This window comes from Loxodonta africana, chromosome 4 (genome assembly GCF_030014295.1).
Source record: "Loxodonta africana isolate mLoxAfr1 chromosome 4, mLoxAfr1.hap2, whole genome shotgun sequence".
Lineage (NCBI taxonomy): Eukaryota > Metazoa > Chordata > Mammalia > Proboscidea > Elephantidae > Loxodonta > Loxodonta africana.
The window spans coordinates 98,019,276-98,043,206 of NC_087345.1; the positions used below are offsets into that span (position 1 = coordinate 98,019,276).

The 23,931-nt window shown below is 37.9% G+C and overlaps 1 protein-coding gene across 1 annotated transcript in view; it reads left to right on the top strand.

Annotated features, from left to right (window-relative positions):
* The window catches only part of NELL2 (neural EGFL like 2), a 392,904-nt gene that overhangs the window by 169,914 nt on the left and 199,059 nt on the right, over window positions 1–23,931 (top strand). The window contains exon 12 of the mRNA XM_010595995.3: window positions 6,524–6,652. Coding sequence (XP_010594297.2) covers window positions 6,524–6,652 — 129 coding nt within the window. The remainder of the gene's footprint in view (window positions 1–6,523; window positions 6,653–23,931) is intronic.

Below are 23,931 nucleotides of genomic sequence, written 5' to 3' on the forward strand. Positions count from 1 at the left end.
TTCTCATGTGTTTTGGACATGTTATCCGGACGGACAGTCACTGGAGAAGGACACTGTGCTTGGTAGAGGGTCAGCCCAAAAGAGGAAGACCCTCCGTGAGAGAGACTGACACAGTAGGCTACCCAATAGGCTCAAACATAGCAATGCTTGTGAAGGTGGTGCAGGACCAGGTAGCGTTTCGGTCTGTTGTACATAGGACTGCTATGAGTTGGAACCAATTCAATGCTCCCTAACAACAACAACACCGTACTGCATTAGTCAAAGTAGTCACAGGCCAGCCCAGATTAAAGTGTAGGGGAAATAGGTCTACCATAGACAGGAAGAGCATTTAAAATTTGTGGCCATTTTTAATCCACTGAAAGTATTCAGGGACTACTCAAAAATTAGAGAAGTGAATAACCTAGAGGTTTGTCAAAGTTGAATAGAACATGATTTGTGTAAGATGCTGGTTTCGGGTCTTTCAGATATCAAGGGAAGCCCTGGCTATATCCATTTTTATAATACATTTTGTGTTTTTGGTGAAAGTTTACACAGCAAATTAGGTTCCCATTTAACAAGTTCTATACGTATTGTTCAGTGACATTGGTTACATCTTTCACAACGTGTCCACATTCTCATTATTTCCATTCTGGTTGTTCTATTTCCATTAATCCAGCTTCTCTTCCCCTCCCCCATCCCCTTTATATTCTCATCTTTGCTTTAGGGTAAATGTTGACTGTTTGGTCTTATATAGATGATTTTTAAAAAGAGATCAGTACTCTTTGGTGATATTGTTCATTTTATGAGCCAATTTGTTATTTAGCTAAAAGGTGACCTCCGGGAGTGGTTTCAGTTCCAAGTTTAAAGGGCATCTCAGGGTAACAATCTTGGGAACTCCTCTAGTTTCTATCAGTTTTTTAAGGATTTGAATTTTGTTCTACATTTTTCTCACATTCTTTTTGGGACGATCATTGTATCCCTGGTCAGAGCAGTCAGTAGTGATAGCTGAGCACCATCTAGTTCTTCTGGTCTCAGGATAGATGAGGCCATGGTTCATGTGGGCTATTAGTCCTATAAAGTAGTTTCTTCCTTGAGTTTTTGGCTTCCTTCTTTCTGTTTTGCTCCAGATGAGTAGAGATCAATAGTTGTGTCTTAGATGGCTGCTTACAAGCTTTTAAGACATCACACAGTACTTACCAAATTAGGATGTAGAATATAAACTTCATGAACTATGTTATGCCAATTGACTGGGTGGTCCCACAAGACTATGGTCCTAAGCCCTCAAACCCAGTAAATCGACCTGTGAGGCGTTTGGTTATGTCTAGGGAGTCTCCATAACTCTGCCTTCTATGTGCTTTATTATATATATTAATATATATGCAACACATACAAACACGTCTCTACATATGCCTACAGATACACCTATCCGTGCACACCCATATACTCACATATGCCTTCTTATATGCATATATGTGTACATATCTACCTATGTTACCACACACAGATATTTTGGTTGTTATTGTTGAGAAAGTGTGAATGTTATAGGATTTACCAAAAAGTCCCTTACTGTTGAGTTACCTTGGTCAAGATTTCACCTGCACCATTTCTTTTTAAAAGGGTCCTGATGTATTACAAAAAGCAAGTTAGGAAATGGAAAAAGTAGTTTCATAAATGTGTTATATTTAAATTGTTTATAGTGTTGAAAATTACTGTGCTTATACAGCACATTCAAAAATTACATTGACAAAATACACCATGATATACACCCCTACACCTGAAATTCTGATATAATTGATATGAGATGGGGCATTGTGATCACTATTTAAAAACAACAACAACTCCTTGATGAATTCTTTGGTGTAGCCAAGATTGAGAACCACTGGTCTCGGTAATCCTCAAACAAGTTGGACAAGTTGGCCCTTCTCAAAACATTCAGCACCATTTATAGTAAAGATTACTCCATACAGAATAAACAAATAAGTTTTTATGGCATTCTCTGCATTTTTAACCAAAATAATAATAATTAAAAAAAAAATCAAGTTCTCAAGGCTTAAATTTTGAGTCAGCACCTACACATAAATTGTGACAAATTCCCTCATAATGAAATTAGCCTCCAGTTTCCAGGCCTGCTTTTGTAGTGCTAACGATGCTATATTCATTCTCATCTGCAGGAGGAAGTTGTTCAGCAACACTGAGTAAATATTCCCTAAGGGGAGAACATGAGATTAAAGTGTTGACCTTTCCCCTAGAGGTTCAGCTAGTGGTTGGTCAGAAACCAAGCTGTGCACAGATATAAGGCTTCAAATCACTAGGCACCAAATCAAATTCAACGAAGACTGTTTTCTAGGTACCCGGCAGATGGCTATCTTCTATAGTGGCAAGTCAGAAGCAGTATAGCATGAGTGTTTTCTCACTTTTTTTCCTATTCGCTTATACCAAATTACAACAGGATAGAGACGGTGATACAGCTCCTTCTTCCCAACTTCTGGATAATCCATAGTTTTCTATTCAATTATCACATTCATGATTCTTGTTATCTGTGATTTAGTAATAGTATTATTTAGTTAAATTTTTAAAAATCTGCTGTTAGTTAAATGTAGTTTCATTCCTCGGCATTGGTACCCATAAAATAATGGAGTTATATAAATTAATGTATTTCTTACACACATTAAAAGAAATCCTTTGCTATTAGTATTTTCTTTTTATGTTCATCCATGTACAAGAACCACACTTTAGGAAACCCTAGGATAATCTATCATCTTGTAAATTAGTATTCTTTTAGGTGCAAGTGATTGAGCACCCAGTCCACTGGAATAAGTAATAAATGGAGTATATTAGCTCCAATAAGCAGACAGTAAATTGGCTTCAGAGGAAACTTGATTCAGACTTCTGACCCTTGTTCACCAAGGTGCATCTATCGGTTTGTCTCCTCGGAGTTGACTGTATTTTCAGGCTCTATGTGTAATGGGTTCAATGGGTTTTTATGTCTTAGAAAGTAGACTACTGACAGCGTTATACTCACATCATTATGACACTTAGATAGGTGGAAGAGACAATTCACTGTCCTCATAAGTTGAACAAAAGTTCCAGAATTGCTTTTCAATGGACTTTATTAACCTGAACTGGATCCTATGGCCCTACCTGAACAAATTACTGTGTCCAGGTCAGTGGAATTCATTATTGGAATGGCCTCATCTGTAGAGGGGTAGAGTCCGTTTTCCTATAAGCACCTGGGCTGACAGTAGGGATGAGTGGTTCATCCAAGATATAACCGGGCTATTTTTTCCGCCCCCCCCAGAAAGGAGGAAGTACTTTTTGGCAAAACTATCAAATATTCATAACAAAAGCATTGTATTCTCTGTCTCTTGGTTATTATGTGTAACAGTTAATGTGTATTGTTCTTAGCTACTCACAACCTTTTATATGCCCTTATCTACTAATCTAGTTATAGGGAAATGCATATTAATACTTTATAGAAAAATCTACACTTATTAGAAAAAAAAAGAACTTTACAAAGATTAAAATAGAAATAGAAGATTTGGTATCCTTGATGTCAAAATCCAGAGGAGGAAATAAAAGGATTATGCTGAGTTAGATTTCTTCTATTCCATTAGTCTATATGAATTTTTTCTGTAATACAGATCTCAATATAGTTTGTAGGTTATTAGTAATACTCTAGTAGTTTTAATTATTAACTAAAACCAAACCCAAACTCATTGCCATCGAGCTGATTCTGACTCATAGTGACCCTATAGGATAGAGTAGAACTGCCCCACAGAGTTTCTGAGGAGTGCCTGGTGGGTCTGAACTGCTGACTTCTTGGTTAACAGCCGTAGCTCTTAACCACTATGCCAGCAGGGTTTCCTAATTATTAACATATACTGTATTTACTGTGCTTTTACATAGATGATCTCGTTTGAAACTCACATATTTGTAAGACAGATATCCTAATTTAATAGGTGAGAAAATCTAAATGCTTAGAAAAGTTAATTAACTTAAAAAGCTAGTAATTCACACAGCCAATAAATGGCAGAGATAGGATGCAAACCCAGGTCTGTCAGCTCTACGAGCCAAGCACACGTGAATAGAAATGTAACTATGAAGGTAATGGGAATATGGCTTATTGCCAATCCATACTATGATTTTTTTTGAAGTTATTCCCTAGAGATTGAAAACAACCCACTTTAATCAAGTCTGAATGTTCTACCCATCAGCAGTTAGTGTTTTGACCCTGGCGTTTTGTATCTAAGCAGCAAAACAACCAGTAGATCCAGTCAATTTATTTGTTGAGAAATAAATCAAAATAGTTATTTGACATCATTTAGAGTAAATTAGAATTTGATTGACTGAAAATTTCAGTTTTCAACTCTTTCAGTTAATAAAAACCTACTTGATAAAAACTAAAGCTGACTTTAACCTAAAATAGAGAAAGGCAGATCATACTATTTACTTAGTTGGAAAATTCTTGAAGTTATTAAACGCTGCGTGGTCTGTGTGCACGGTGTTTGATGCTGAGATGAGCAGCCTCACCATTAGTGAGGCAAAACTGGAAGTGGATGCTCACAGATAGAGGCAGCCTATGGCGTAGACAGTATTGGAAGGAGTCTGAAAAATGGGAGAAGAGAAAATATAGCAAAGTAAAAACTTGAAAGATAGTTTTGAAAATATAAACCTTTGAAAGAAAAATAAAAATACATCAGGAACAGTGCCTGTTCTTAGTCACAGCTGCCTAAAAGTTGTTTGAAACATTATAGGTAACGTCATACAGAGATTTAGCACTGTTAGAACTTTTTTTTTTAGAACTTGATATCTTGATTCTCTGTGTGTCTTAAGAAAAAAAAAAAAGCAGGCCATTTTTGTGTGTGTGTGAATTTGTTTTAATTTACAATAAATATGAAGTGATTTTTGAAGATTTTTCATTTTAGTTTGGTAATGTGCTGAGCTATTGGTATAGAGAGTGAAGATGGCTTTTTAGCTGAAACAGTTCCCCCTCAGGTATTATAAAAAGACAATGGAATACATTTTAAGAATTTAGCTACTTAAAGAAGGAAATAAAAAGACCCTAGGAGAAAGCATTTTTAGCTTTTCGTCTTCTTAAGAATGAACATTTTACTTCTAAATGTTCAGCTTTAATCGCGTAAATTTAAATTCTGAAGAATCTTGTCAAAAGATAAGTTGCCAAGTGATTTAAATGCTGTTATGAACTCTGTATTTTTCTCGTCTTAATACACCTCTTTTCTATTTGTTTTGTTTTCTTAGAAATCACTAATTTCATTCTTTGTGTATTCCTTTTTAATGCCATTATTACATTTCAGGAGAACATTCTTCTTAAGTCTTGTCAAATTGTACCAGCAGGATTGTACTATACTTCATAGTTACATTTTATGCGAGTTGTATTTTAACTTTGGGGTGATACTCAAAATAGTCAGAATGGGCACCCAAAAATCAGAATGGACACCACCGATTGTACTGTGCCAGAGTGTATCTGATGGTCGTAGTATAGCTTCATCCACTCACTCATCGAGTCACATTTTCTATGGAAATTTGGTTACCGAATAAGTTAAACCACTTTAGAACCTCCATCCTCTGATTTTCTCAAATAAAAGTCTTTTCTTGGCTTTAGGCAGTTTATTCTAAGCTACAAGAAATATATTCCCCTGGCCCTCTTTTCTTTTATACATGGACTGAAATAGTAATTCACTAGACAATGTAAAACGAGATAGATAACTTATGATCAAGCAATTTGAAAAATGTTTGAATGATGTATAATCATGCAGTTTCCGTTAAATATGGACTCTGGTGTTGATGCTTTTCATTTTAGCATCTTAGTATGATCTCCGAACAAGAGAGTTCAGACAGGAAAAAGAGATCCTGAGAAACTGCACGTGATTGGTGTCACTAATCATAACATGTTCCATTTTTCTTTCTTTTCATAAAGACCCTGGGATCTTTGAAATCTTTGTTATTCATAAAACTTTCTTCTTCTTTCTAGTGGACATACTTTGCCTTGCAGATTTTAGAGAAAATCAGTTTAAAGTGATGTAATTTTCACTTTTTAACACATTTAGAAAAAAAAAATTAATTTTTAAAGAAGGCTAAGCTTTTTGTTTCATTTCTTAAATACACAATTTTGTCTGGCGTGGTCTCTATTAAAAACCATACTTAAAGGTAGTGTTCAACAGTAGCTCTCAGATTACCATCTCATTATGTTACCTTTCTCTTTTGTAGATCTTCATTTTGGACTTTAAGAATCTTCGTTTCAGATATATGAAGGACTATAATGAAAATATTAGGGACTAGGTAGCATTTATAAAATTAAAAACAAGATATAGAATTAACTTGAATTAGAAATTAATTTAGTTAAACATGCAAAAGAACTTTTTGGTACTCATTGCATGTGATTCTATAAACATTGGATGAAGGTATTTAAAAAAAGTCATTTAGAGAAACATAGCTTCCAAGTCAAAGGAAACAATTAAGTAGATGAAGTTTATTTGCTTTGTCGTGATTTAATTTACCTTAAATTTTTTTTTTTTTCTTTCAGGTTATGACTTTTGTTCTGAAAGGCATAACTGCATGGAGAATTCTGTCTGCAGAAATCTGAATGACAGGGCGGTTTGTAGCTGTCGAGATGGTTTCAGGGCCCTTCGAGAGGACAATGCCTACTGTGAAGGTAATCCTTGTAATGATGTGTAGCTCAGCTGTAGAAATTTCCCAGGATTACTGTGTGCAGAATTTATTAATTTCCCAGGTTGTCAAGTTGATGGGCCCATTAAAAGCAGTGAATTTAATTTGAAGCATATTAATCAGCTAAAAATAATTATCTTTCAAATTACAGTTTTTCAGATATCTGCTATATGTCAGAGTAATAAGTTAATATGGCTGGTTTCTTGAATTAGAACAATACTTCCATTGTGAAATTGCTTTTTTTCATAATTAGGTACTCAGCTCATATATCGACATGATTACTGTGGCTTGCAGTTAGAATAGTAGTCAGATTTTTCCAGACAATGTTGTATAACAAAGGCAATCAATTAACAGGAAGATAAAGTACCCACTGTTATTTTCCTTTGCTATCGTAAGTAATCTCAGTGGTTATATTTATGTGCTATGGCGTTTAGTAAATAGCTCCATTGGAGTAAGAGGTTTCCTAGTTATTATTAGGAGTTGTAACTAACGTTCGTGGTAGTTTATTATCTCCTGGAAACAGTCCAAATCCAGCGAGCAGCCCCTTGGCATTTGCAAGTGGCGTGGGTTTGACCACTCATGAACAGTCTTGAGGTCTATGACATGTAGTAATTTATAATTTTGCTGAGGCATGGATTTGAATCGTTCCCATTGGTTGTGTGACTACGGTTCTGAGCAACTTACATAACTTGTGCATCTTGCAAGTGATAGCACTAATTTTGTGATGTTTGGTCATTTGGAGAATTAGGAGGATTCTAGACTAATCCTTTCCAAACATCAAGTGTGTGCCGTAAGTCATTGGAGACAGAAAACCTGAAGTATATACACAGAGTCTCTGTTTAGCCATGGGATGATTAGTTGGCCCTTGAGAAACCAACTCTTTTTGTTTCTCTTAATTTTAAACAGATTTTCTCTGCTTTAAAAAGCAATGTCCATTTTGAAATTGACCTTTGGATCAGTCCTACAGGGATCACTTCATTTTTGCTGGTATTATTCTGTGATAAAGGAAAGACATATGACTCCCACCCTTCCCAGTTCATAATGCAGATTTCTTTAAAATTCCTTGTTTGGAAATACAGTATATGAGAAATGGATTTTTACCTAATGATTTTTATCCTTCATACTGTAGAGTTAGACTTTACATGTAAAATAATGTATTTTTGTAGTAATATTTGTGATATCCAATATGTAATAAGCCCCACTGATATTGTTATTGTTTATAATATGAACGCACATAGTACAAATCCATGTGATACATCTTTTTAAATCTTGATTTTATGAGCCTCATTTTTATTTTGAGCTGCTCATTCTTTTTTATTGTTGTTAAATATATTCACTCATTAAAAATATTTAGTGAACACCCAGTATGTACCAAGCATTTTTCTGGGCTCTGGGCAGTAAATGGTGAGCAAGACTGATAAGGTTTCTGTTACCAGGAGCTAACATTCTAAGAGGGAAGGCAGAGAATAAATGGGTAAGTGTAGAAATAGAGAAGATAATTTCAAGTAGTGATAAATAGGAAGGAAGAAGGAGGTAGAAAATGAAACAAGATGATATGATAGAGCTTGATTGGGGGTAAATTTCAATGGGGTGGTCAGGGACAGCCTCTCGGGGGAGATGACAATTTATCTGAGACTTAATAATAGGGAAACTGCCATGGGAGGTGGAACAGACCTGGGATAGAGCATTCCAAACCGAAGGATTAACAGGTGGAAAGGTTCTAAGTGGGGCCTGTCTGTTCCATGTGTCTTTCCCAGCTTTTGGTGGTTGCTGGCAGTCCTTGGAGTTCCTTGGCTTGTAAACACATCACACCAATCTCTGCCTTTGCCTTCACATGGTGGTGCTTTCTTTCCATGCCTCTTCTTGTTAGGACCACAGTCATTGAATTTAGGGCCCGCCTTAACCTACTACGACCTTATCTTGATTACATCTGCAGAGACCTCGTTTCTAATTAAGGTCGTATTCACGGGTACTGGGTAGATATGAATTTTTGGGGGGGGGACACTATTCAACCCAGTACAGTCTGCCCTCTGCGCCCCCCCCAAATTCATATCCGTACCACCAGCAAAGTACGTTCACCACATCCCAACATCCTCAGAAGCCTTAACCCCATTCCAGCATCAGCTCCAAGTCAAAACCTCATCTAAATGTAATCAACCCAAAAAGTCTCAAATCCCATCTTCTATGTTATGTAAATCATGTAGGGATGGGTACTGGGTATGTTCCATCCTAGGGCAAAACTCCTCCCCATATGTGGACCTTAGAATTTAGAAAACAAGTTCTGCTTCCAAAATACAATGGTGTTAGCAGAGTAAGGCCAAGATGGTGGAGTAGTCAGATGCTTCGTGTCATCCCTCTTATAACAAAGACCTGGAAAAACCAGTGAATTGGATATATATGCTTTTAGTTTCTATGTAGAAACCCTAATCATCAAAGACAAAGCTAAAGAATTGGACTGAGTGACAGGTGGAAGGAGAGACAATTCAAAAACACTGGACATGGGGAATCACGGGATTACTGGCATCCTGCTAACTCAATCTGCCCAGTGCACACAGGCTAAGGCAAGCAACCACGTCCCAAGCCCAAACTCACTGCAACTGGTGCAGCAAGCAGGAGAGAATCTGTAGGCACCTCCAGAACAAAACAGGAATGATATCAGACCTGTGAAAGTTAAGCGCAAGCTTCCAAACCACTGTATGCCTTTCCCCCACCAGAGCTCCATGGCTGAGAAGCGCTGCTTTCTCAGGCTTTCATCATGGGTGGCTATGGAGTGGGCGGTATCACCGGCCCTCAGGCCCCCACTATGGGTTTGTGAGGCCCCTTCTTAGGGGGTGGGGCAGTGTCAAATGTCACAAATCTGCAGCTCCCCCTTGTCTACTGTAGGTAAAAAAGTCCAACACTGATTCCTGATAAAGCTCAGCAAAATAGGAACAGAAGGGAAATTCCTTGACATAATAAATTGCATTTGTACAAAGCCAACAGCCAGAATCATTCTACATAGAAACTAAAAGCATTCCCTTGAGAAAGGGAATCAGACAAGGATGCCCTTTATCACCACTCTTATTCAATATTGCGCTGGAAGTCCTAGCTAGATCAATAAGGCAAGAAAAAGAAATAAAGAGCATCCAGACTGGTAAGGAAGAGGTAAAACTATCCCTATTTGCAGCTGATATGATCTTATATACATAAAACCCCAAAGAATCAACAGGAAAGCTACTGGAACTAACAGAAGATTTCAGCAAAGTAGTAACATACAAGATTAATATACAAAAATCAGTTGGATTCCTCTACACCAACAAAGAGAACTTCAAAAAAGAAATCACCAAATCATTACCATTTACAATAGCACCCAAGAAGACAAAATACTTAGGAATAAATCTAACCAGGGACATAAAGACCTAACCCAACCCAAACCCAGTGCCATCGAATCGATTCCGACTCATAGCGACCCTATAGGACAGAGTAGAACTGCTGCATAGCATTTCCAAGCAGAGCCTGGTGGATTCGAACTGCTGACTTTTTGGTTAGCAGCCATAGCACTTAACCACTACACCACCAGGGTTTCCATAAAAGACCTATACAAAGAAGGAGACAAAACGCTACTGCAAGAAACCAAAAGTGACCTACGTAAGTGGAAAACCATACTATGCTCATGGACAGGAAGACTGAACATTGTGAAAATGTCATTTCTTCCCAAGGCGATCAATAGACACAATGCAATCCCATCCAAATTCCAACAACATTCTTTAACAAGATGTAGAAGCAAATCACCAACTTTTATGGAAAGGGGAGAGGCCCCAGATAAGTAAGGCATTACAGAAGAAAAACAAAGTGGGAGGCCTCGCACTACCTGATTTTAGAGCCTATTATGCATTAGTCAGTGAAAACCTTATGAATAGCAGTAGAACACTATCTGATATAGTGCTGGAAGATGAACCCCCCAAGTTGGAAGGCACTCAAAAGAAGACTGGGAAAGAGCTGCCTCCTCAAAGTAGAGTCAACCTTAATGACGTGGATGGAGTAAAGCTTTCGAGACCTTCATTTGCTGATGCAGCATGACTCAAAGTGAGAAGAAACGGCTGCAAATATCCATTAATAATCAGAACCTGGAATGTACAAAGTATGAATCTAGGAAAACTGGGAATCATCAAAAATGAAATGGAATGCATAAACATCGATATCCTAGGCATTAGTGAGCTGTTATGGGCTGGTATTGACCATTTTGAATCGGACAATCACGTAGTCTACTATGCTGGGAATGACAACTTGAAGAGGAATGATGTTGCATTCATCATCAAAAAAAATGTTTCAAGATCTATCTTGAAGTACAACGCTGTCAGTGATAGGATAATATCCATACGCCTACAAGGAAGACCAGTTAATAAGACTATTATTCAAACATACACACCAACCACTAGGGCCAAAGATGAAGAAATAGAAGATTTTTATCAGCTGCTGCAGTCTGAAATTGATCGAACGTGCAATGAAGATGCATTGATAATTACTGGCGATTGGAATGCAAAAGTTGGAAACAAAGAAGAAGGGTCAGTAGTTGGAAAATATGGCCTTGGTGATAGAAACAATGCCGGAGATCGAATGATAGAATTTTGCAAGACCAACGACTTCTTCATTGCAAATACCTTCTTTCACCAACATGAACAGTGACTATACACGTGGATCTCGCCAGACAGAACGCACAGAAATCAAATTGACTACATCTGTGGAAAGAGACGATGGAAAAGCTCAATATCATCAGTCAGAACAAGGCCAGGGGCCAGCTGTGGAACAGACCATCAATTGCTCATATGCAAGTTCAAGCTGAAACTGAAGAAAATCAGAGCAAGTCCATGAGAGCCAAAATATGGCCTTGAGTATATCCCACCTGAATTTAGAGACCATCTGAAGAATAGATTTGACGCACTGAACACTAGTGACTGAAGACCAGATGAGTTGTGGAATGACATCAAGGACATCACCCATGAAGAAAGCAAGAGGTCACTGAAAAGACAGGAAAGAAAGAAAAGACCAAGATGGATGTCAGAGGAGACTCTGAAGCTTGCTCTAGAACGTTGAACAGCTAAAGCAAAAGGAAGAAATGATGAAGTAAAAGAACTGAACAGAAGATTTTAAAGTGCGTCTCGAGAAAACAAAGTAAAGTATTATAATAGCGTGTGCAAAGAGCTAGAGATGGAAAACCAAAAGGGAAGAACACGCTCAGTGTTTCTCAAGCTGAAAGAACTGAAGAAAAATTCAAGCCTCCAGTTGCAGTAGTGAAGGATTCTATGGGGAAAATATTAAATGGCGCAGGAAGCATCAAAAGAAGATGGAAGGAATACAGAGTCATTATACCAAAAAGAATTAGTTGATGTTCAACCATTTCAAGAGGTGACATATGACCAGGAATCGATGGTAGTGAAGGAAGACGTCCAAGCTGCTCTGAAGGCATTGGTGAAAAACAAGGCTCCAGGAATTGATGGAATATCCATTGAGATGTTTCAACAAACAGATGGAGGTGCTGGAGGTGCTCACTTGTCTATGTCAAGAAATATGGAAGACAGCTTCCTGGCCAACTGACTGGAAGACATCCATATTTATGCCTATTCCCAAGAAAGGCGATCCAACTGAATGTGGAAATATAGAACAATATCATCAATATCACACACAAGCAAAATTTTGCTGAAGATCAAAAACGGCTGCAGCAGTGTATCGACAGGGAACTGCCAGAAATTCAGGCCAGTTTCAGAAGAGGACGTGGAACCAGTGATAACATTGCTGATGTCAGATGGATCCTGACTGAAAGCAGAGAATACCAGAAGGATGTTTACCTATGTTTTATGGACTATGCAAAGGCATTCCACTGTGTGGATCATAACAAATTATGGGTAACATTGCGAAGAATGGGAATTCCAGAACACTTAATTGTGCTCCTGAGGAACCTTTACATAGATCAAGAGGCAGTTGTTGGCACAGAACAAGGGGATACTGATTGGTTTAAAGTCAGGAAAGGTGTGCGTCAGGGTTGTATTCTTTCACCACACCTATTTAATCAGTATGCTGAGCAGATAATACAAGAAGCTGGACTATATGAAGAGGCACAGGGCATCAGGATTGGAGGAAGACTCACTAACAACCTGCATTATGCAGATGACACAACCTTGCTTGCTGAAAGTGAAGACTTGAAGCACTTACTAATGAAGATCAAAGACCACAGCCTTCAGTATGGATTGCACCTCAACATAAAGAAAACAAAAATCCTCACCACTGGACCAATGACCAACATCATGATAAACGGAAAAGATTGAAGTTTTCAAGGATTTCGTTTTACTTGGATCCACAATCAACAACCATGGAAGCAGCAGTCGAGAAATCAAAAGACTCATTGCATTGGGTAAATCTGCTTCAAAGGACCTCTTTAAAGTGTTGAAAAGCAAAGACGTCATCTTGAAGACTAAGGTGCGCCTGAGCCAAGCCATGGTATTTTCAATCATATGCACGTGAAAGCAGGACAGTGAATAAGGAAGACCGAAGAAGAACTGACGCCTTTGAATTGTGGTGTTGGCAAGAATATTGAATATACCATGGACTGCCAAAAGAATGAACAAATCTGTCTTAGAAGAAGTACGGCCAGAATGCTTCTTGGAGGCAAGGATGGCGAGACTGAGTCTTACGTACTTTGGACATGTTGTCAGGAGGGATCAGTCCCTTGAGAAGGACATAATGCTTGGCGTAGTACAGGGTCAGCGGAAAAGAGGAAGACCCTCAAAGAGGTGGATTGACACGGTGGCTGCAACAATGAGCTCAAGCATAACAACGACTGTAAGGATGGCTCAGGACCGGGCAGTGTTTCGTTCTGTTGTGCATAGGGTCGCTATGAGTCAGAATCGACTCGACGGCTCCTAACAACAATAACATAAAGCCCGGTTCTGGTACAACAACAGACACATGGTCCAACGGAACAGAATTGAGAACCCAGACGTACATCCATCCATGAGCAGCTGATATTTAACAAAGGGCCAAAGTCCATTAAATTGGGAAAAGACAGTCTGTTTAACAAATGGTGATGGCCTAACTGTATGTCCATCTGTAAAAAAAAAAGAAACAAGATCCATACCTCACATCATACACAAAAACAAATTCAAAATGGTTCAAAGACCTAAATATAAAATCTAAATGGATAAAGATCATAGAAGAAAAAAATAGGGACATGCTAGGGGACCTAATATATGGCATAAGTAGTATATGAACCATAACTGACAATGCACAAATACCAGAAGAAAAACTAGATAACTGGGAGCTCCTAAAAATTAAACACTTAAGCTCATCAAAAGACTTCACCAAAAGAGTAAAAAGAGAACCTACAGAGTGGGAAAAATTTTTTGGCTACAACATATCCGACAAAGGTCTAATCTCTACAAGATACTGCAACATCAAGACAAATAATCCAATTTAAAATGTGGGCCAAGGATATGAGCAAACACTTCACCAAAGAAGAGATTCAGGTGTCTAACAGACACATGAGGAAAAGCTCCCGATAAGTAGCCATTAGAGAAACGCAAATCAAAAAGTACATTGAGATACTATCTCACCCCTACAATACTGGTACTAATCCAAAAAACACAAAATAACAAATGTTCAAGAGACTGTGGGGAGGTGAGAATTTTTATGCACTGCTGGTGGCCCTGTAAAATGGTATAACTACTTTGGGAAATGATATGGCGCTTCCTTAAAAAGCTAGAAATAGAAATATGATCCAGCAACCCTCTCCTAGGAATAAGAGCTGTCACACAAACAGACATATGCATACTCATGTTCACTGAAGCACTTTCACAACAGCAAAAAGATGGAAACAACTTAAATGCCCATTAACAGATGAATGGATAAACAAGTTATGGTTCGTACATGCAACCATAAAGAGCAATGAATCCTTGAAACATTTCACAGCATGGATGACTCTGGAGGGCATTATTGTTTTTTTTGTTAGTTGCCATAGACTCAGTACTTTATTCTGTGCCATCCTCACAATTGTTAAGCTTGAGTCCATTGTTGCAGCCGCTGTCTCAATCCATCCCGTTGAGGGTCTTCCTCTCTTTCATTGACCCTTCACTTTACCAAGCATAATGTCCTTCCCCAGGGACTGGTCCCTCTTTATAACGTGTCCAACGTTTGTGAGACGATCTCTTGCCATTCTTGCTTCAAAGGAGCATTCTGGCTGGACTTTTTCCAAGACAGATTTGCTCGTCCTTTTGGCAGTTCATGGTATATTCAATATTCTTTGCTAACACCATAAATCAAAGGTTTCAGTTCTTTGGTCTTCCTTATTCATTGCCCACCTTTCGCATGCATATGAGGATATTGAAAACAACATGGCTTGGGTCAGACACACCTTAGCCCTTAAAGTGACATCTTTGCTTTTTAACATTTTAAAGAGGTTTTTACAGCAGATTTTTAGAGTGTAAAACATTGATTTTTTAAAATTGTATTTTAGAAAAGAGCTTACAGAGCAAATTAGTTTCTTATTAAGCAATTAATACACATACTGTTTTGTGACACTGGTTGCCATCCCCACGACATGTCAACAGTCTCCCCTTCTCGACCTTGGGTTCCCTGTTACCAGCTTACCTGTCCCCTCCTACCTTCTTGTCCTTGCCCCTGGGCTGGTGTGCTCATTTACTATAGTTTTGTTTTATGGGCCTATCTAAACGTCACCTCAGGAGTGACTTCAGTACTGAGTTAAAAGGGTGCCTGGAGGCTATACTCTCAGGGTTTCTCCAAGCTCTGTCAGACCAGTAAGTCTGGTTTTTCTTGTTTGTTTGTTTTTTACATAGTTTGACTTCTTCAGTGCTGCATCCATGGATATTGATTGTGGTTCCAAGTAAAATGAAATCCTTGACAGAGAGTGGAAATCACTAACTAGATAGGAGACAAGTATCAACTTGGTGCAGGGAAGGACAACATACAATATAGGGGAAGTCAGCACAACTGGAGCATACAAAACCATAGAAGTTTCTTAGACACATCCAAACACTTTGAGACTCCGAGTAGCTGGGGCTGGGGGCCAGGGACTATAGTCTTGGGGGACATCTAGGCCAGTTGGCCTAACACAGTTCATAAAGACTGTGTTCTATATCCCACTTTAGTGAGTAGTGCCTGGGGTCTTAAAAGTTTGTGAGTGGCCATCTAAGATACATCTATTGATCCCATCCCATCTGGAGCCAAGGAGAATAAAGAAAACCAAAGATACAAGGAAAATATTAGCCCAGAGGACTAAATGACCACATGAATAGAGACTCCACCAGCTTCAGACCAGAACTAGATGGTGCCTGGCTACCAGCAATGACCAGTCTGAGAGGGGTCACAACAGAGAGTTCCAGACAGAAAAGGAGAAAAATGTAGAACAGATTTCAAGTTCACAAAAAAAGACTAGACTTACTAGTCCTATAGAGACTGGAGGAATCCCCATAACTCTGCTCCCCCAGACATTCTGCTAACCCAGAAGTGAAACCATTCCTGAAACCCACTTTGCAAAGATCAGACAGGCTTATAAAACAAAAATAATACATGTGCGGAACACGCTTCTTAGTTCAATTAAATATATGCAACCAAATGGGCAACTCCTGTTCATAAGCGAAGAAGGAAGGAAGGTACAGCAACTGGACAAATGGGCACAGGGAACCCTGGGGTGGAAAATGGGGAGTATGCTGTCACATTATGGGGACTGCAACTAATGTCACAAAACAATATATGTATAAATTTTTGAATGAGAAATTAACTTCAGCTGCAAACTTTCACCTAAAGCATAATAATAATAAATACAGTGGTGGGATGGCGTAGCCTAACTTGCTTGGTGTTTTCCAGGAACAGAGAGGACAACATGATGGAGTAGATGCATGGGTCGGAGAAGATGCAGTTGCAGAATTGGGCAGGACCAGCTAATGTAGGGTGGCCTGTGACGATTTTAAATTTGTTTTAAGTAGGAGAATGGTCAGTGTTACTCTGTCATATAGGGTCACTATAAGTAGGAATTGACTTGATGGCACACAACTACAACAGGGGGATGTATTGAAAAGGATAGCCTTACATACAAAAGGATAGCTGTGGTCGCACTGTATTGGATGACCTATGGGCTTGGGTGTGTGGGGAGAACAAAAGTGTAAACAGGAAGATCAGGTGGAAGGCTGTTGTAATAGTCTAGGCAAAGATGTTGGTGGCCTGGACTGGGAAAGTAGTAGAGGAGGTAAAGAGCAGGGGATGTATTTATGATGTATTTTGAAAGTAGAACCAACAGTACTTACAAATGGTTTATTGTAGAAATAGGGTAAATAGGAGATAAGAGGAATCAAGGTTTGGAGCTTGAGCACCATGTAGATAGTGTTGCTTTTTATTGAAAAGGGAAAGGATTTAAAGGAAGAAGGCAGAGATTTCGATAAAATTATTTCTTTTAATTACGTAAAATTATTGAAACCTTTTCAAACGTAGTTTAATCATAATGACTAAATCACTCAGTTTTTATTTACAGTTTATGTGTAACACACATTGGCATCTGTTTTTCCATCTTGAATGCATCATACTGAAAAAATAGTTTGTAATTTTATGGTGGCATTAAAAAAATATAATCTTCATCAGTTCAGAAAATGATGAAAATACATGTTGACTTACTATTGAGTTAGTTTTTGGTACATAGGACTTCTAATGTTAGTATAACCAGTTGCTGTTAAGTTGATTCTGGCTCATGGTGACTCCATGCGTGTCAGTGTCGAACTGTGCTCCATAGGGTTTTCAATGGCTGATTTTTCAGAAGTAGATTGCCAGACCTTTCTTATGAGGCTCTTCTGTGTGGACTCAAACTTCCAATGTTTTGGTTATCAGCTGAGCATGTTAACAGTTTTCATCAACCAGGAACCCCTTGCACCACCCAGGGACTCCAATATTAGGTCTTTGTGAGTTAGAATCAACTCAATAGCAAGTGGTTTAGTATTATTTTACCTTTTGTTAATTCATTCCATGTTACAAAGGTTTTATAGTATTCTTATATTATCGCATTTGGTTTTCCTTTTTATTCTGGCATTGTGGTAACTAACTTTAAAGATTTTTTACTTCTTAGAAGCAACTCTTTTATTGTTTTCATTCAGTTGTACATGTTAGATATCAGCCTCAGGTCTTACAGAGTTCTGAGTCTCTAAGAAATTACATTTGCCATACATATAAAAATAAGGAAGTGATAGTTTGTGACATAAATTTTACTTGTATTAAAACTGTGATGTTGTTTTAATGTTATGACTATAATTGAGACTATCGATTTGTACTACTGTTTGCTTGATCAGGGTTAATGTATCACTGGTAAGTGTTGGAGTTAATTTATTAATTTGACAAATATTATTGAGTACCTACTTTGTGCAAGCCTAGAAGCTAAGGTTGAAGCAGTAAATAAGATATACGTGAGTTATATTTTCTCCGGCAAGAAAGATAATAAATAGATCATTACACCAGAGAGCAATTAATTACAAATATGGCAAGTACCCTAAAAGAGCAGTAGGGTAATAGGGAGGCTTGATCTAGTCTGGTGCTGGGTAATGAGGTCAGAGAATATTTTGCTTGAAGAAGAGTTTTATTCTGAAATCTGAAAGGTAAATAAGAATCAGCTTGGCATAGAAGTTAGTGTGGGAAGGAAGGGAATCTTCTAGGTGGAAGAATCAGCATGTCTTAAAGTCTTGAGGTAGAAAGAAGCACTTCGTAAGAACTGAAGGAAAGCCAGCAGCTGTAGGACAGAGAACAGGGGAGATTTGCAGGATGAGGCGGATGACGGGAATCTGAGCCTTGAAGGGCAGTTAAAGATAAAGAGTTTCAAGCAACAAGCGTGGGGGAGCCAATGAAAGGTTTTAAGTAGTGAAATGGCATGATCATATTTGTGTTTAAAAAAAAATCACTTTAGCTGCAGGATGAATAGGGGTTAAGACTGGGTACAGTGAAATCAATGGGTGAGAGACAGTGGTAGCTTGCACTAAAAAATGGAAATGGATATTTGAACACATTTGAAAGCATTTATGAGGTAAAACTAGCCAGACCTGATGATCAATTGATTATAGTCAATAAGGATAACAGAGGTTTCAAGGTTGATTCCCAGATTTCTGGCCAGAAAATTGGCAGATGTTGGTGCTGTTTACTTAAGGAACAGATTAAGTGGAAAAATCATGATGCTGGGTGTTTGTAGTGCCCATGAGACGTCTAAGTTGAGTGGCCAATTGAATATACTTGGATGTGGACTTCAGAGAAGTTTGTTAGACAAAATTTGGGATTCTTTGACATATATATGGTAGCAAAGATAATTGGAGTGGAAGAGATTACATAGGGAGTTCTGAAAAACTCCATTTGAACATTTTATAGAAAAGAATGATTTGGTGAGAGACAGCAGAGGCATGGGCATGGCTGCAATGTAGGAGGAGAGAAGAGAAGGTAGTGTGTTGTCGCAGAAACTAAGGGAATGAGAGGATTTCAAGAAGATAGTAGAATGCTTCTGAGAGATCAATAAAAGATGAAGACAGAAAGATGTACTTTGCATGTAACCTCATGGATAACACTGGGGACATCAGAAATGGTGAGTTTGGTACAATGGTGGGGGCAAAAGCTAGTTTGAAGTAGACTGAAGGTTGCATAAGGAAAAAAAAAATGGATCTGATGAAGAGAGAAAAATTCTTCCAGATGTTTCCCTTTTATGTTCTGGTCCCCAAGACCACCTCTCCATCAGTATCTCAGCCATGCAAATGATAGGTTCTTGTTCTTGAATGAATTTTGCAGTTTCTTAGATTTTTACAAATGTGGTTTAGTGTTAGAATTTTATGAATGAATGGCTTGTCCAGCTTTTATATATAAACCCATTAAAAAAATCCATTGCCATCAAGTCAATTCTGACTCATAGTGACCCTATAGGACAGAGTAGGACTGTCCCACAGGGTTTCTAGGGAACGGCTGGTGGAGTCAAACTGCTTACCTTTTGGTTAGCAGACAAACACTTAACCACTTTGCCACCAGGGCCTTCTAAAATACCTTAAAGGACCTTGGCCTATTTTAAGTTTTTCTGTGAACTGTATGTTTCCCCTTAGATTTTGTCTTTTGTCCATACTTGTAATCTACAAAAGTTGTCAAAAATTAGGTTGTGTATCATGCTTTTCAGAGTGTTTTCAGAATGGTTCTGTCTACACTTTAAACTGAAAATTATGGGAGCTTTTGATATTTTGCCTCTGTCTTCCTTCTTGACAGTCCATTTTTCAGTATTATGTTAGGGCCAGCTTGGTATCCCATTTTAGGTAGTGTCTTAGGAAGGCATTCATTTGGTAAGTTTCTCTCCTCAGTGCATAATAGTTGCCAGGATTACAGCTGTGTTGACTCAGCAGTGCTCATTATGGTGAAGATTTTTCCTGATTTCCAAACCCCTTAAAATCACTGGCACTTCTGCCGTCTAAACCTTTGACATTGTGCTAAGAATAGGGCAAGAGTCCTACACAAGTGAATCATTTATATAATTGCATATCACACACAATTACTTAAGTTGGTAATTGATAATTGATACCTTCTTAATAAATTCTACAGTGAGTTTGTGAGACAGTTCCTTAAAATTAATAAGAATATGGGAAACCATTTGGTATAATCTGAACCCCCCCCAACTGTACAAAATATCTTGTTGATAGACCATTTTATCCTGGATTCATTCATTCCCCTTTATTCCTACTCCTACTACCAGATACTTTGTTATCTTCCATTTAGTCATTCTGTCTCTAATTCCTCTCCCACCTTCTCCCCAACCAGGATGCATTATCCAGATAAACGTCCACAAAACACCATTTCTTCTACTTGAGAGCCCACAGTGACTTCTTGTTGCTTATCCCATCAAGCTGGCACTTCTTTGCTTAGGGTTGGAGGTCCTCTGTTGCTTGGCCCATGTATTTCCTCAAAAAGAAACTCTTCCTTCAGTCCTGCAGGTGTCCCTCAGCTATCTTCATCACTTCCTTTACTCATTATGGTTCATCTGGCAGAAATTCTTTTTGCTTTTTGGTCCAACTAGCCACTATTTAATCATCCTTCTGGACTCTGCTTGATTTTTATCTTCTCTTTGAAGATTTCCCTGATGAATTCAGCACACATAGATTTAATTTCTCAAATCTTTTTAAAATTTTTTATCTGACGGAAGAACTAGCACATTATTGTGTACCAGTTTATATTCAGTTGTCCAGTTGTAGAATATTTTATTGTATATTGTTTACTGTTTCAGATTCATGTGTATTTTCCCATATAAATGTATTATGATCATAGACTCTGTTTATTTTCCTTGAATTCTTTTAAAATAGAGACAATGTAGAGCTTAAGAAATATCTGTCGATTGATGGTTTGAAGTGTTTAGATATGCTGAACAGATGGGCACTGTTAGGCCACCTCATCACTAAAGAATTATTCAGGATAAGCATTGAGCTTATTTAGTTGTATTTATATTGTGCACAAGAAGTCTAATGCACAAAAGTCATAATGATTTTTATAGCTGAAAGGAGATTCAGATGTATCAAATGCATATGTATTGGGCTTAAAAACTTGTTTTGCATAGTGTAAGAGAGGAATTTGTCAACTCATAACAGTCGTTATTTGTTTAAATTATATGTGTACTGATAAATGACATGCATACTAAAAGGACCGCAAGTCCCAAAAGTTTTACTATCACCACCATTGCTGTTACTGAAGACTTCAAATTTTTACCTAAGATTTGAATTCTGTCTATAATTCGCAAGCCGACGCATTTGAACATCAAATGTCTAGCATGTCTAAAAATTGAACCAAACTGTTACCATCGATTCTGATTCGAGGAGATCCCATGTGTGTCAGAGTAGAGCTGTGCTCCACAGGGCTTTTAATGGTTGATTTTTTCTGCAGTAGATCATCAGGCCTTTGATCTGAGTCACCTCTGAGTGGACTCAAACTTCCAACCTTTCTGTTAGAAGCAGAGTACTTTAACCATTCTCTCCACCCAGGAACTTGAGAAAAAAAAACTTGAGAAAGTGCTTAATAAATGCTAGTTGAGCCTAGATAGCAGAACCTTAATAAACATTGGTTTAGCAACTCTGCATTGGAATCAAGTCAATGGCAATGGGTTTATGTGTTAGACACAGTCATATCCTCAAAAATAAATTATTATATTTAGACATGAAGTTCAGCGTCTTTCTAGTTTCTTCTTTATTTCACCCTTTGTATCAAAAGAAACGCTGTATCCTCCAATCCTGTTCCTGTCTTTTTAGTGCTATTCTTTGGCTAATGATTCCTCTTTTACCTCCTTTCTTGTTCTGCATTTCAGGGGATTCTAGTCCACATAGAAAGTAATGTGAGCATAACGTTTCATGAAAAGTGCTCTATTCTTTTCTATTTTGTATTCTTCTTTCTCTGTTTGTCAAATGGGGCTGTAATAAAAAATACCACCAACTACCAATAACCATATGGTTCTTTGGAGGTGTTTAAAATGCTTTTCACATGTATCACCTTATTTTATCCAGCAGTCCTATGATGCAAGCATTATTTATAATCTTTTGTTATATAGATGTGAAAACTGAAGAGTTTGGAAATCATATGACCTGTCCAAAATCCCCTACTCAGACAAAAATAGTTAATCCAGAGTTCAAATTCGTGTCACCCATCTCCACATTTTGTTTCTTTTCACCACTTTTAACTTACTTATTAGATATATAACCTAATTCTTATTTTTGTAAGTAGCACTAGTATATAGATTTTTCTTTAGAAAGACATTCTTTCTTTCTTTTTTTTTTTTTTTTTAGCAGCTAACTGGCTTTAAAATTTGAATGTTTCTGAAAAGGAAACAAATCTGTAGTCTATCCAGATAGCAGTTCATTGGCATTAGAGAAACTATAATAAGCTGGGACATAGAAGTAACCCACGCAAGAAGACAATAGGAAAACAAACTTTTTCTCTCTCTCTTCCTTTCTTTTTCCCTCCTTCCTTTCTCTCTCTCTTTATTGGAAACACTGGTAGTGTAGTGGTTAAGAGCTACAGCTGCTAACCAAGAAGTCAGCAATTCCAGTCCACCACGGGATCCCTGGAAACCGTATGGGACAGTTCTACTCTGTCCTATATAGGGCCGCTATGAGTTGGAATCGATTGGGCGGCAAAGGATTTTTTTGTTGTTGTTGTTTTTTTTTCTTTATCACAGCTGCTTACTACCTCACACCTAATTCACTTAGTGATAAATTCCTGGCATAGCTAGTATCTACATAACATTATATCATTAACTATGGAATATAGAGGCAATCTGAGAGGTTTCCTTTTAAGAACAAGAAGAGTGATAGCCCCACAGAGCTGCTTCCAGAGCTATAAAGGGAAATAAGTAGGATGGAGCTTGATTCTCCAATTGCAAACCCAGCACACAAGTCTCCACTGGCATTTAATGGGAAGCCTGCTAACAGAGCAGGTATAAATAACCAGAGGACCGAGTCCTATGGGATTAATTAAGGAATTCTAGCAGACACTGTGACTTTCCAGACTGTGGCTAATAATGCACTCTCTATGGTGTGTTATGGTAGAGTTTCTTAAATTAAAAAAAAATCTAAGGTTACACGTGAAGAACAAACAAGCAAGAAGAGTAAAAGCGTTTCTGTTGTTTCTGAATATGAATTGGCCTTTTAATGGGATCGCCTATTCATCAAAGCCAGTGAAAAAGTTGCCACATGAGACAGATTTCAGAATTAATATATGGTAATATTAAAGCATTTTTAGGCTTTGGGGAACATGTATTTTACATATTTACAATGTTGAGGACATAATGGATTTTTTTTTTTTTTTCCATGAGGATCATTCCTCCTCCAATTGAGTTTTGGTGCAGAAGTTCTGAAAATCTCTCCCAGTGTGACATAGCTAAATTTGAACTTGCATTAGCAGCTCTTCTGGGCTCATTTATCATTTACTCTCTGTAACACTTAACTTCAGCTTTCTCTGACCCAAAAGTAATTTCCATTAATTTGTAAACTTGAACACCATTAAGGTATTCAAATTAGAGGAAAAGGGCATTTTTTTGCTTTGAAGCCAGGTTCTCCTTTGATGTGAAGGGAGAACTTTTATATTTTAAAATCAAACCTAATAATGATGAAAATTTTCTGAATTTCTTCTAAGGCATGGTTTCTCATACAGAGGACGTAGAGGCAGCATTCAGTGCTGCCCATGTACTCCTTTTGAAACAACACAGTATCGTTGGGTGACTTTATGTGCTCAGCTGATGTTTTT